General features: G+C 46.7%; 1 gene segment (V, D, J or C); it reads left to right on the top strand.

Annotated features, from left to right (window-relative positions):
* The first annotated feature begins 3,268 nt into the window (after positions 1 to 3,268).
* Positions 3,269 to 11,167, top strand: LOC140479455 (immunoglobulin kappa variable 4-1-like). The segment is given in 3 exon segments: positions 3,269 to 3,337; positions 3,524 to 3,796; positions 10,312 to 11,167. Coding segments are annotated over 3 exon segments (651 nt in total).
* The last annotated feature ends 4,511 nt before the right edge of the window (positions 11,168 to 15,678 follow it).

The following is a 15,678-nucleotide window of genomic DNA, read 5'->3' as shown; positions in this document are numbered from 1 at the left end:
TCAGCCCAACTATCTTCAGTTGCTTTATCAATGACCTTCCCTCCATCATATAGTCAGAAGTGGGAATGTTTGTCAATGATTGCACAGCATTCAGCACCATTTGCAAACCCTCAGATAATGAAGCAGTCCATGTACAAAAACAGCAAGACCTGGACAATATCCCGACTTGAGCTGATGAGTGGCAAGGAACATTCACACCGTAAAAAGGCCAAATAGTGGCTTTCGCCGTCAAGACAGACTTGAGCCGCCATCACTTGATATTTAATGGCCTTACTGTTACTGAATTCCTCACTACCAACATCCTAATTGTTAACAGAAACACAAACGAGCTCACCAAATCATTAGAATGGCTTCATGAGAAGGTCAGACGCTCATCTCCTGACTCCCTAAAGCCTATTCTCTATCTACAAGGAACAAGTCAGGCATGGAAGAATCCCCACTTGCCTGGATAAGTGCAACTCCAACAACATTGAAGAAGCTTGACACCATCCAGTGCAAAGCAACCTGCTTTATTTGCACCACGAATATCCATTCCATCCACCACCAACGCTCTATATCAGCAGTGTGGACCATCTACAAGATGCACTGCAGAAGTATATCAAAGCTCCTTAGATAGCACCTTCCAAACCCATGACCACTTCTATCAAGAGAGACAAGGGCAGCAGATACATTGGAACAGCACCACCTGAAAGTTTCCCTCCAAGCCATTGACCATCTTGACTTGGAAATATATCAGTGTTCCTTCACTGTCGCTGGGTCAAAATCTTGGAACTCCCTCCCGCAGGGCATTGTGGGTCTACATGCAGAACATGGACTGCAGCAGTGCAAAAAGACAGCACATCACCATCTTCTCAAGGGCATTTCAGGGTGGGGATAATTACTAGCCCAGACATCAACACACACATCTCATGAATTAATTTAAAGGATTTATTAAAATACAAGCAACAAGATTGGGAAATGGAAATCAGGGTTCTAAGCATTCCCTCTGCCATCCTGGGGTGTATGTTTACTGGCTTCTATTTGAATGTCCAGTGGGAAACATTGATCATGGTGAGTGTGGGACTCAGTTTCTTTCTGTTGTTTCTTATTGTCCAGGAAAATACCCTGACATAGAGCCTGATCGTGGAAGGTGAAGGAGAGGGGAAGGGATTGGGTCATATTGTAAGTGGAGAGGATGAGTCAGTGGGTCAGAGCCTGTCCTGTCACTCCAGCTCACACTGATAGCCTGAGGATCTCCTCTCTCTGCTGGGCATTCATGGAATGAGGTTTGTGTCCAAACAAGTCCCCAGTGAGAATAGGCCAACAGCACAGAACTGCCGTTCATTTGACAAGAATCTGCCTATCTTCCTGAGATACCAAACCCTGGTCAATGTGAGAAATGGGGCCTCACTCCAGGAGATGACATCTTCTGGGGTCAGGGGTTAACATCCGTTCGAGGGGCAGAACAGAGGGAGATTTACCTTGCATTTAACTATTGCCATTAACAACACTATGGGAAGGAGCGTGACAGAAAAAGATAGACAGAGAGAGAGAGACAGGCAGACAGAAAGAGATAGATGGAGAATGTGTGTGAGACAGGTGGGGTGGAGGAGCATCTGAAAAAGTGAGATTGGGGGAGTGAGTGAGAGATAGAGATGGTGGAGTTGAGGGTTGGAGAGAAATAGTGTGTGAGACGGGGGACGGGGATAGAGAGAGTGGGAGAGAAAGAGACCAAGAAAAAGAGAAAGTGGGTCTGAGACCAAGGAAAAGAGAAAGTGGGTCTGAGAGGATTTAAGAGAGAGTGAGTAGGGTTCAGTGTGATCAAGAGAGAGACGAACAGACAGACAGACAGGAGCAGGAGATGACACAGAATGGCACAGAAGGAGAGAGAGAAAACTGTGAATGAAGGGATATAAAGAGGGAAAAAGAGAGAAAGGAGGAGGAATAGAAAGGGTCTGATACTCAGGTGAAGGCTTTTAACTAGAGCGAGAGAAGGAATGAGTGAGGAAAATGGAGTGAGAAATGGAGAAATTGAAACAGACTGAGGGAGAGTGAGCAAGTTGGAGAGACTAACTATGAGACAGAATGAGAGAGAGAGAATACGAGAGAACCTGAAAAATGGTGAGAGAGAAAGAGGTGGCAGATGTGAGACAGCAAGAGAGGGAGAGAGACAAAGAGAGCGACAGGTTCTGGTTACCACACTTTCAGCAGGATGTGATTGAAAGTGAGAAGGTGTGGAGGAGATTTCCCAGGTTGTAGACCTTGGCCTAGAGGGTCTGAGCTATGAGGAAAGATTAGAAAGACTGGGGATGTTTTCCTTGGAGCAGTGAAGGATGAGAGGGGACATGATAGAGGGGTATAAGATTATGAGGGGTAGAGATAGAGTGGATAGGAAGGCACTATTTCGACATGTGGAGGGGTCAGTAACCAAAGGCATAGATTGAAGTTAACAGACATGGACGCATAGAAACCTAGAACAGGTGTAGGCCATTCGGTCCTTTGAGTCTGCTCTGTCATTCTGTATGATCATGGCTGATTCTCTCTCTCAAAGCCATATTCCGCTTTCTCCCCATTCCCCTTGATGCTGATAAAACATCAAAAATGATCCTTTTTTTTCTTGAATATATTCAATGTCCTGTCCTCCACAGCCTTCTGTGTGAGAGAAATCCACAGATCGACCATCCTCTGAGTGAAGAAATGTTTCCTCATCTCAGTCCGAAATGGTCTATCACATTTCCCCTGAGACTGTCCCCTGGTTCCAGACTCCCCAACCAGGGGAAACCTCCTCCCCACATCGAGTCAGTCCTGCCCTGTTGGAATCATTTCAATCCTTGCAAACCTCAGCGAATCCAGGCCCAGTTGAGGAATAAGGCGGAGAGGAAAATTGAGAAGAAATGTTTTCACCCAGAGGGTGGTGGGAGTCTGGAACTCACTGCCTGAAAGGCTGGTTGACTCACAAACTCTCGGAACATTGAAGGAATGTTTAGGTATTCACTTGTCTTGCTGTAGCCCCCAGGGCTGTGAATCAAGAGCTGGAGAATGGGATTTGTGTCATCAGTTCATTGTTGACCAGCACAGAAGCAATGGGCCAAATGGTCTTATTCAGTTTGTTCACTTCAATGACTGTCTGAGACAGACAGAGAGAGAGAGAAGAGGAAGTGTAAGGGGCTGATGTGGCTCTCTCTGTCTGATGCCATTTACATACTGAGGAACACCCAGTCAGACTTTCACAGGCTGCAGCTTTATAAAGCAGAGCCCAGTGAAGGGAGAGTTTATCAGGAACCAGGCCCAGGGACAGGAGCACACACCATGATTTCACACATCCAGCTGATCTGGCCCCTGGCATTCTGCATCGCAGGTACAAATCTTTCTCCTTCCACCTTGAATCTTTAGCTGCTCTCCATTTCATTCCAATTCCACTGACTTGTGATTGAAGGGAAAATGCTGAAACCAGAGGAATACTCAGTGTCTCCAACAATCTCTCATTTGACAGGCTCTTTCTGTGACAGTTCTGACTTCACTGTGTTTCTCTCTGACCCCTCAGGTATCAATGGGGACATCATCATGAGCCAGTCTCCCCCGGTGCTGTCGGTGGGACTGGGACAGACCGCAACCATCACCTGTACGGCCAGTCAAAATATTGATAATGATCTTTCCTGGTACCAACAGCAAGAAGGTCAGAAGCCAAGTCTCCTAATCTATGGTGCAACAACTCGATTCACAGGAGTCTCCGAGCGATTCACCGGCAGTGGATATAATATAGAATTCACCCTGACAATCAGTAATGTCCAGGAATTGGATGTCGGTGACTATTATTGTATGCAAGATGATACCTACCCTCTACACAGTGATACAGAGCCATACAAAAACCTGAGTAGACAGAGGATCATCTCCTGCATTTACACATCCCACAGTTACATAAAATATATAATAATCGACACACAGTCCCACCTCCTGGACTGACAAATTCATAGCTTATATAGAAATGAAACTGAACAAATTACCCCATGCTAACATTGTCACTGTCCACTACACACTCCAGTCCCTGTGGTGTCCACCACTCACTGAAGGCCTCAAGTTTCCCTCTTACACTCCATGGTCACATGGGAAGAGCAGCTGCAAGATTTAACATCGAAAAATAAATTTCACAAACTGCACAAGCTCAGCTGGAAACAACCTAGTGTGAGTGAGAGGGATAGAGAGAAGAGAGAGAAAGAATGAGAGAAAAGGAGAGAAAGAAAGACATGAGCGAAACAGAGAGACAGAGAGAGAGAGAGGATGACAGTGGGTGAGAGACAACAAAGAGACAAGGAGAATGTGAGAGTGGTTGAGACAGACAGAGAGAGGGAGAGGGTGGGAGAAACAGACAGAAGCAGAGAGCAGAGGTTTTTGTACAGCCTCTGCACTGGGAACTCTCACTGTGGCTTACTTTCGGTAAAGGAACCAAGCTCAGACTGAGTAAGTAAACCCTTTTAATACAAAACTTGCTGAAACACAAATGCTGAATTGTTGAAGGTGTAAGTGGGGAGCTGCAGTGAATGAAATGGTTGATTGAGGAGCACTGTGTCTAACAGGGTGTCCAGCTGTATCTCTTTAGTTCCATTGCCCCCTTTAAACAGCAAGATATAAGTCAGTCAGTTTTACTCACCGTGTGGAGGAGCTCTGTCCATTTGCAGCCTGTGGTCCCATTCCTGCAGCATGGAGTGTAATCAGTGAGTAGCATCCTGCCAGTCTCAGTGTGATGGACACGGGCAGAGTTTGATGTGAGCTCTGGCTTCCTGTCCCAGTCTCTGATCTCACTGACCTCAGCAGCAGCAGCAGCAGCAGCACAGTGAGACACCGAGCTCCCACCTCCCCCAGCTTTAACTCTGCTTAATCACACAATCACAGAATTGTTACAGCGCACACGGAGGCCATTCTGTCCATCCTGTCTATACTGGCTCTCTGAATGAGCAATTCACTGAGTTTCATTCTCCTGCCTTCTCCCTGTCACCCTGCATATTGTTCCTTTTCAAATAACAGTCTCATTCCCTTCAGAATGTTTCAATTGAAGCTGCCTCCACCACACTCTCGGGCAGTGCATTGCACACCTTAACCACTCACTGGCTGAACATGTTTTTCCTTATTTGACTTTTGCTTCTTTTACCAATCACTTCCAATCTGTGGCCTCTCGCTCTCAATCCTTTCAAGAGTTGAAACATTTTTTCCACGTTTGCTCTGATCAAACCCGTCCTGATTTTGAATTCCTCGAACAAATCCCCTCTCAGCCGTCTCTTCTCGAGTCTATCACATAACTGAGGTTTCTCATTCCTGGAACAATCTTTGGGAGTGTTGTCTACCCTCTCTACAAAACATTGACATCCTCCTGAATTATTTACATTATCTCACCCCATCAGGATTTCACAGACCTCTATCTGGTCACCCCTCAGCTTCCTGCACCTCAGGGTCCAGCCTCTCATAGTCATTGAGTTGTATGGCACTGAAATAGACCCTTCGGTCCAATTCCTCTGCGCCGACCAGATATCCTAAACTGATTGAGTCCCCTTTGCCAGTATTTGGCCCATATCTCTTAAAATGGTTCCTATTCATGTGTACATCCAAATGTCTTTTAAATGCTGTAATTGTATGCGCCACATTCACTTCCTCTGGCAGCTTGTTCTATATATGCACCGCCGTCTGCATGAAAATGTTACTCCTCGGACCCCTTTTGAATCTTCCGCTCTCCTCTTAAACCTATGCCTCCAGATTTGGACTCGCCCGTCTTAGGGAAAAGACCTTAGCTGTTTACCAAATCTGTGCCCCTCATGGTTTTTTAAATCTCTGTCAGGTCACCTCTGAGCCCCAGACTATTCAGTCTCTCCCTCTTGCTCAAACCCTCCACTCCTAGCAAAATCCTTGTAAATAATTTCTGCACCTTTTCCTGTTTAATAACATCCTTCCTGTGCATCCGAACTGCTAGGGCTCTGTTCGACAACACTCCCCAGGGTGCTACTATTAATCCCCAGGGTCCTACCATGAATCCCCAGGGTCCTACCATTAATCCCCAGGCCCTACCATTAATCCCCAGGGCCCTACCATTAATCCCCAGGCCCTACATTAATCACCAGGCCCTACCATTAATCCCCAGGGCCCTACCATTAATCCCCAGGCCCTACCATTAATCCCCAGGCCCTACCATTAATCCCCAGGCCCTACCATTAATCCCCAGGGCCCTACCATTAATCCCCAGGCCCTACCATTAATCCCCAGGCCCTACCATTAATCCCCAGGGCCCTACCATTAATCCCCAGGCCCTACCATTAATCCCCAGGCCCTACCATTAATCCCCAGGGCCCTACCATTAATCCCCAGGCCCTACCATTAATCCCCAGGGCCCTACCATTAATCCCCAGGCCCTACCATTAATCCCCAGGGCCCTACCATTAATCCCCAGGCCCTACCATTAATCCCCAGGCCCTACCATTAATCCCCAGGGTCCTACCATTAATCCCCCGGCCCTACCATTAACTGTGTAAGTCCTGCCTTTCCAAAATGCAACATCTTGCACTTATCTAAATTGAACACCATCTGTCATTCCTCAGCCATTGGCCGAACTGATCAAGGTCCTGCTGTACTGTGAGATAATCTTCTTCATTATCCACTTCACCACCAATTTTGATGTAATCTGCAAACTTACTAAACTTACCTACTATATTCACATCAAGATCATTTATTTAAATCATGAAAATAGTAAGCCCAGCACTGATATTTATGGCACATTGCTGGTCACAGACTTCCAGTCCAAAAAGCCGCCCTCTACCACCACCCTTTGTCTCCTGCCTCAGGTCATTTTTTTATCCAAATGAGGAGCTCACCCTGGAACCCATGTGATCTAACCTTCCTACTCAGTCTACCATGGCTAACCTTGTCAAATGCTTTGTTCAAATCCAGGTGGACAATGTCAATTGCTCTGCCTTCATCAATCTTCTTTGTTTCCTCTTCAAAAAAACTCAATCAAGTTAGTGAGAAATGATTTCCAATCCACAAAGCCACATTAACTATCCCTTTATGTCCTCCAGATTCCTCCCGCAGTCCAAAGATATCTAAGTTAGATGGATTGGTCATGCTAAATTGCCCAAAGTGTACAGGAATGTGCAGGCTAAGTGAATTAGCCATCTTTAAGGGGACCTATTCACTCCCTAGTTACACTTTTGCCCTTTTCTTATTTACAATATTTCGACCACTACTGTCTCAAAACAGCAAGGAATTGAGTGCCATTCCACAAATATACCTCGACTGTCCCTGAACTACGAGCTTTATGATTCACTTCAGGACTTTGCTGCAACCTTTAACCCCAGTTCATTCACTCTGATGTGTTCTTACCCAACGGAAGTCTGTGTTTTCCCAAGTGAATCATTTCGAATCTGGATTCCTTTTCCATGGTCAACCTCAAACTTATGATACAATGATCACTCTTTCCTTAATGTCCTCTCACTGACACTTGATTTACTTGGGCCTCCTCATTCCCAAGATCCAGGTGTAACAGAGCCTCCTTTCTCATTGGACTGGAAACACACGGCTGGAGAAAGTTCACCTGAGCACCCTCTCACAACACTGGCCCCTCTCTGCCCTTCACAATGATACTATCCCAGTCTATGAGGATAATTAAAGCTCTGCCCCTCCCCACCCCCCACCCCCGCCTCCCGAGCCACCCCATTTATAACAACTCTATGTAGTGATTTGACAGACCCTGTAAATTTCTTGCAGATTTGTTCTTCGACTTTCCACTTGATGTTGATCTTTGGACTGCACTGAGGATTCTGTGAACCTTGGTGTTTCTCTCTGATATTCCCCCCTGGCTCCCACAGCCCAACAAGTCAGTTTAAACTCTCTCCAACAGCATCAACAAATCATCCCATAAGGAACTCAGTCGCAGCTCTATTCAGGAGCATCCCATTCAGTCTGTAACAGGTAACATCTCGCCCACAGCCAGTCGCAATGCCCTAAGAATCTAAAGCCCTCCCTGCTAGACTCTCTTTCCAGTCTCTTATTCATCCGTCTTATCTTCCTGTTTTTATTCTCAATTATTTGGGACACTGGGAGTAATGTGCACATGCCTACGTTTCAGCTCCTGCTCTGAACTCCCTCCCGAAGACCCTAAATTCTGACTGCAGGACCACATCCCCTTTCTGCCTCTGTCACTGAGACCAATGTGGACCCCGACTGCTGCCTGTTCCCCCTCTCCCCTCAGGGTGCTCTGCAGCTGCTCAGTGACATCCTAGACCCTGGCACCAGGAAGACAACACACCATCCTGGATTCCCATCTGCAGCTGCAGAAACACTTATCGATTGCACTCACTCTCGAATCTCCTCTCACGATCGCTCTTGCGGTCTTCCTTGTGCCCCCGTGTACAGCTGAGCCCTCCCCATGGTGCCATGGACTTGGCTCTGGCTACACTCCCCAGATGAACCATCATTCTCATCAGGATTCTGAACTAAATCCTGGTTGGCGCGTGGGATGCACTTGGGGATTCCTGTAGTAGCTGCCTGGTCCGTTTGGAATGTCTGCTGCTCCCCCACTCCCTCTCTCCCTGCATACTCTGAAGCTGCAGAGTGACCACATCTAGAAACGTGCTCTCCACCGAGCTCTCAGCCTCACGGACTCTCCGCACTGACACCAGCTGCTGCTCAAGCACCGAAACCCGGAGCTCCAACTGCTGTCACTGACCACACTTCCGACACACATGGTATTCCAGGAGCTGGGAAGTATCCTGAAATTCCCACATAGGTGCACATTCTCTCCACTCTTTGGTCATCTCTTGGCAAAGTTCTGATGCTAAACAGCTCCAGCAGGACTCACAGTCCAGTGGGTTCAGTGTTCCAGGGTTTTGGGGAAACTCTCCAGAAGACTTTAAGAAATAGGAGCAGAAATCAGCCATTCAGCCCATTGAATCTGCTCTGCCATTTGATCTTGGCAGATATGATTCTCAACTCCATTCTCCTGCCTTCTCCACAGGAACGTTCAATCCCCTTAACAATCACGAACTTATCTATCTCTATCTTAAATTTACTCTTCCCTCTGTAGCAATGAGTTCCACAGATTCACCACCCTCTGGCTGAAGAAATTCCTCCTCATCTCAGCTCGATAGGGTCGGCCCTTCATTCTGAGGCTGTGCCTTGGTTACCTAGTCTCTCCTGTTTTCGGAAACATCTTCTCCGCATTCACTCTTTCCAGGCTGATCAGTATTCCGTAAATTTCAATAAGATCCCTCCTCATCCTTCTAAACTCCATTGAGTACAGACCCAGAGTCCTCAATCACGCCTCATTTGACAAGCCCTTCATCCCCAGGATCATTCATTTAACCTCTCCAATGCCAGCACATTGTTTCTTAGAACATGGCTCCCAAATCTGCTCACAATATTCCAAATGCAGTCTGACCAGAGCCTTTCACAGCCTCAGCAATACATCTCTGACCTTGTATTCTGGCCCTATTGAAATGAATGCTAACATTTCATTTGCCTTCCCAAACACAAACTGGACCGGCCTGTTGACCTGAAGTGAAACCTGAATGAGGTTTGTGCTTGAGATTTCCAAAGCATTTCCTCATTTAAAAAACAGCCTTTGCATCTCTTCTTCCTCCCAAAGTGCGTAATCTCACACTGTAACACATTGTATTCTATCTGCCCCTTCTTTGCCCACTCTCTGAGCCTATCCAGGACCTTTTCAGACTTCCCACTTCCTCAACACTACCAGATAACCAACATCACCTTCCCTGTTTGGTCTTCCCGACACTGGTTGCCTTTTGACATCACAGGCGAAGAGTTTAGATTTGGGTTTCCCACCCTTACTTTTTGTGGGAACAGATTCTGAATGATCTCTGTCTTGTCACTTGAGGGTTACCACTGCCCTGACACTGATTTGCCATCATGTCACTGGTTCCATTCGACTTCTACTAAATTACCGAAACATTCAGTAAAATGTAAACTTTTACACTTGCTCCATGGTTCTCGATTTCCATCCCTAATTTCAATCTCACTGAGTTCTGATCACTGTCACTGAAATGATCGCCATCTTTTAGTTCTCCCAGCTGCCCACATTCATTCCCCAAACGACGGTCCAAAACTGTCCCTTCTGTTTCACCATCACCTTCTCAGGGGAAATTAGGGATGGATAATAAATTCTGCTCCTGCCAGTGACACTCGTACCCCAAGAATCAATTTAAAAAATGTAAATTCTTTTGTCTGGTTTATTAGGTATTGGAGACAAATATTCAAACATTTTACCAGTGAATATTCTGAGAATTGAAATCCCTTTGAATGGCAGGGATTAAAATTGTTTCTCTTGTCTTTCAGGCCGTGAGAACTCTCAGCCCAAGCTGACCCTGCTGCCCCCCTCCACGGAGCAGGTAGATGCCAAGGGCACTGCCACCCTGGTGTGCCTTGCCAATCACTTCTATCCCGATGAGCTGGAGGTGCAGTGGAAGAAGGATGGTGCAGTCATTTCGGACGGGGTTCAGACCAGCAACTACCTGCGAGCTTCGGACAGCACCTACAGTGTCAGCAGCCTGCTGACCCTCTCTGGGTCTGACTGGGAGTCCAAAGCTCGATTCTCCTGTGCCCTCACCCACGTGACTCTTCCCTCCCCCCTCAGCAAGAGCATCAGGAGATCAGAATGTGTGTAGAGTGTTTGAGACAGTCCACAGAGGAGACACAACTTTAAACAGAACAGGGCTGAGCTGGCAGGACAAAGATTATTGTCAGCACCGAATTTCAACTCTCTTCCTTCTCAGGACTGGCTCAGAGACACTTCTGAAGTTCCGGAGTAAAGGTAGTTCATTGGGACAGCGTAGATAGAGCTTTACGCTGTGTCAAACCCCATGCTCTCCCTGTTCTGGGACTGTTTGATTGGGACAGGGTTAATTTGTGATGCCAAGTAAAATCTCTTGAAGTTGCTGAAGGCTGTCAGCTGTACAAAACAATGTGAACCTTCGAAATTTCTGCTTCAATAAATCAGATCTCCTTCCTGCTCAGCAGTCAGTTCCAATTTAAGGTTTTTGTCACTATTTGAAGGGCAGGATTCTCATGCTATTGAGAAAATCTCCACAAGTGTTTTCCTCAAAAGCCATTGTAGCTGTGAATTTGTGCAGCTTCCTCTGTCTGGGCTGTTAATTGCAGTCTGTTTTTTGTCAATGTCAGTCTGGAAAAGGGATTAAAGATGATGAAGATTCAGTCTCTGTTTCTGTGTGCTTTGGAAATGGACCACTCCATTCAGCGGATTAGCTGCATGTCAGCATGACATTGTCACAATTGGCTACGTGGCCTGTCAATCCGTGGTAGATGATACTGACAGCCGATCAGCAATCAGTTTCAAATAATCCAGTTGGTCTGGAATCTGTGGAGGTTACAAGATTCCAAACAGAATAGAAACTGAAAGCTGTTGGGATTCAATAATTACAATCTGAGGCATTCCGTGTTCACTCTCTGGTCCAAACTCAGGTGCTGGGATCGCACTGTGCACTCTCTGCTGCATGCTGTGTTGTACCTGAAATGATCTGAGGCAAATCACTGACACTGCAGGCTGTGTGTCTCTCTGAGTGAGTGTACTACATAATGCTGCCTGTAGGTGTCAGTCTGAGTGTGGGTGTGTTATTCAAAGAGACACCTACAGGCAGGTGGGTTGTGTGCGTGTTACTCAGTGCTGCCTAACTCTGTGTGTGTGTGTGTGTGTGCGTGTGTGTTAACTCAGGGTTGCCTGTAGGTGTGTCTCTGAGTGTGTGTGTGTTATTCTGCACTGCTTGTAGGTATCTCACTAAGTGTCAGTGTGTTCCTCTGTGTTGCCTGCAGGTTTCTCTGAGTGATGGATAGACAATAGGCTTTGCGATGGGGATTGAAGTTTAGGCCTTAATCTTCTCAAATCTCAGATGAAAAACAATTTAGCCTGAGATGGCAGCTCATTGAGGTGGCCAAAGTTAAAAATCACACAACACCAGATTAGAGTCCAACTGGTTTCTTTGGAAGTACAAGCTTTCGGAGTGCTGCTCCTTCATCAGGTGGCGAGTGGGGCAGGATCATAGGACACAGACTTTGTCCTGAAATTGGAATGGCAGCTAAGAAAGGTGAATACTGAGAGTGTGTTCTCAGTAAGGGAGGGATTTCAGAGGCAGTGCACACTGTGCTCCCTAATGTGCTCCCCAATTACAAGGAGCCGGGGTCATTACAGTTGTGGTTGTCTGCTCAGCCAGTGCTGGTTGGCCATAGTCGTATTTCAAGCTCAATTAACCCTAAACCAGGTGCAGCAATATTACCTTCCAGGGAGGGAGCTGTCTGAGTGAGGGAGGTTGAATTCTTGCAGCCCTGAGAGTGATTGCAGTGGATTATTTAAGGGTGCTACCATCATGAAGGTGTGACCTTCTCTCCCTCTGCCTCAGCTGTGATGACCCTCAGGGTTAAACTCACCACCTGTCATTTCTGTTTGTAATGAGGGAGTGGGGGGAAGGGGAAAGTGAGGACTGAAGATCTTGGAGATCAGAGTTGAGAGTGTGTTGCTGGGAAACCACAGCAGGTGAGGCAGCATCGAGGAGCAGGATAATCAATATTTTAGGCATAAGCTCTTCATCAGGAATGGAGGGAAGGTCAACCTCTCCCAAAGGCAGCACAGGCTGGATCGACAGGGCCACAAGAGTAAGCATGGGGAGATTGAGGGTGACAAAAGGAGGGGGTTGGTAGGCAGGTTGTTATTCAGAGTCAGGTACCAGAGTATCAGTCATTCTGACACTCCCCTTTTTATCTGTCAGCCAGGACTCCCTGATTAGACAAGGTTAACAGCTCATCAGGGAACTCATATTATCAGAAAAAATGAAATATTTATCGAACAAGGAGGGCAAGAACTAAACGACACTAAACAAAATGAGTGGTTTGAAAGATTTCATTACAGACATCACCACTTTGGCCCAACAAATATTGATTGGAAGCTCTTTAGATCAAGTAGATTGGATGGGGCGGTGTTTGTGCAGTGTGTCCAGGAAGCTTTTCTAACGCAGTATGTAGATTGTCCAACCAGAGGGGAGGCCATATTGGATTTGGTACTCGGTAACGAACCGGGACAAGTGGTGGGCTTGTTAGTGGGTGAACATTTTGGTGATGGCGACCACAATTCTGTCACTTTCACCTTGGTTATGGAGAGGGATAGGTGCACACAACAAGGAAGTTTTTACAATTGGGGGAAGGGAAATTACGATGCTGTAAGACAGGATTTGAGGAGCATACGTTGGGAGCATAGGCTGTCAGGGAAGGATGTGGTGGAAATGTGGGACTTTTTCAAGGAGCAGATACGACGTGTCCTTGATATGTATGTACCGATCAGGCAGGAAAGAAATGGTCGTGTGAGGGAGCCTTGGTTGACGAGGGAGGTTGAATGTCTAGTAAAGAGGAAGAAGGAGGCTTACATAAGGTTGAGGAAACAAGGTTCAGACAGAGCAGTGGAGGGATACAGGATAGCCAGAAGGGACCTGAAGAAAGGGATTAGGAGAGCTAAGAGAGGGCATGAAAAATCCCTGGCGGATAGGATCAAGGATAACCCCAAGGCATTCTATGCGTATGTGAGAAACCTGAGAATGACGAGAACGAGGGTAGGTCCGATCAAGGACAGTGGTGGGAGACTGTGTATTGAGTCGGAAGAGATAGGAGAGGTCTTGAACAAGTACTTCTCTTCAGTATTTACGAACGAGAGGGACTGTATTGTTGAAGAGGAGAGTGTGAAACGGACTGATAAGCTAGAAGAGATATCTGTTAGGAAGGAAGATGTGTTGGACATTTTGAACAACTTGAGGATAGACAAGTCCCCCGGGTCTGACGGGATATATCCTAGGATTATGTGGGAAGCAAGAGAGGAAATTACAGTACCGTTGGCAATGATCTTCTCGTCTTCACTGGCAACGGGGGTGATACCAGGGGACTGGAGAGTAGCGAATGTTGTGCCCCTGTTCAAAAAAGGGAATAGGGATAACCCCGGGAATTACAGGCCAGTTAGTCTTACTTCTGTGGTAGGCAAAGTAATGGAAAGGGTACTGAGGGATAGGATTTACGAGTATCTGGAACGGCACTGCTTGATTAGGGACAGCCAGCACGGATTTGTGAAGGGTAGGTCTTGCCTTACAAGTCTTATTGAATTCTTCGAGGAGGTGACCAAGCATGTGGATGAGGGTAGAGCAGTGGATGTAGTGTACATGGATTTTAGTAAGGCATTTGATAAGGTTCCCCATGGTAGGCTTATGCGGAAAGTCAGGAGGCATGGGATAGAGGGAAATTTGGCCAATTGGATAGAAAACTGGCTAACCGGTCGAAGTCAGAGAGTGGTAGTAGATGGTAAATATTCAGCATGGAGTCCAGTTACAAGTGGAGTTCCGCAGGGATCAGTTCTGGGTCCTCTGCTGTTTGTAATTTTTATTAATGACTTAGATGAGGGAGTCGAAGGGTGGGTCAGTAAATTTGCAGATGATACAAAGATAGGTGGAGTTGTGGACAGTGAGGAGGGCTGTTGTCGGCTGCAGAGGGACTTAGATATGATGCAGAGCTGGGCTGAGGAGTGGCAGATGGAGTTCAACCCTGCCAAGTGTGAAGTTGTCCATTTTGGAAGAACAAATAAGAATGCGGAATACAGGGTTAATGGTAGGGTTCTTGGTCAGGTGGAGGAACAGAGGGATCTTGGGGTCTATGTACATAGATCTTTGAAGGTTGCCACTCAGGTGGATAGAGTTTGTAAGAAGGCCTATGGAGTATTATCGTTCATTAGCAGAGGGATTGAATTCAAGAGTCGTGAGGTGATGTTGCAGCTGTACAGGACTTTGGTTAGGCCACATTTGGAGTACTGTGTGCAGTTCTGGTCGCCTCACTTTAGGAAAGATGTGGAAGCTTTGGAGAGGGTGCAGAGAAGATTTACCAGGATGTTGCCTGGAATGGAGAGTAGGTCATACGAGGATAGGTTGAGAGTTCTCGGCCTTTTCTCGTTGGAACGGCGAAGGATGAGGGGTGACTTGATAGAGGTTTATAAGATGATCAGAGGAATAGATAGAGTAGACAGTCAGAAACTTTTTCCCCGGGTACAACAGAGTGTTACAAGGGGACATAAATTTAAGGTGAAGGGTGGAAGGTATAGGGGAGATGTCAGGGGTGGGTTCTTCACCCAGAGAGTGGTGGGGGCATGGAATGCGCTGCCCGTGGGAGTGGTAGAGTCAGATTCATTGGCGACCTTTAAGCGGCATTTGGATAGGTACATGGATGGGTGCTTAATCTAGGATAGAAGTTCGGCACAACATCGTGGGCCGAAGGGCCTGTTCTGTGCTGTATTGTTCTATGTTCTAAGTCCACACCGACCCACTGAAGAGAAACTCCCTAAGACTCATTCACCTGCCCTATCACTCGACATTTCCCCTGACCGATACATTCCTGAACACTATGACAATTTTAACATGGCCAATTCACCTAACCTGCACTTATTTGGATAGTGGGACGAAACTGGAGCACATGGAGGAAATCCACACAGACACTGGGGCGGCGTGCAAACTCCACAAAGACCTGGGGCTGTAATCGAACCTGGGTCCCTGGTGCTGTGAGTTAGCCGTGCTAACCACTGAGCCATCATTCCACAAATTTTAAAAAATGCCAAAAGAGTTGAGCTTTTGTTAAACTCCATGAGCTAGACTTGTATAAACTATAAACATG

Source organism: Chiloscyllium punctatum, chromosome 7 (genome assembly GCF_047496795.1).
Source record: "Chiloscyllium punctatum isolate Juve2018m chromosome 7, sChiPun1.3, whole genome shotgun sequence".
NCBI classification, from domain to species: Eukaryota; Metazoa; Chordata; class Chondrichthyes; order Orectolobiformes; family Hemiscylliidae; genus Chiloscyllium; species Chiloscyllium punctatum.
This window is presented reverse-complemented; position numbering and strand designations above follow the sequence as displayed.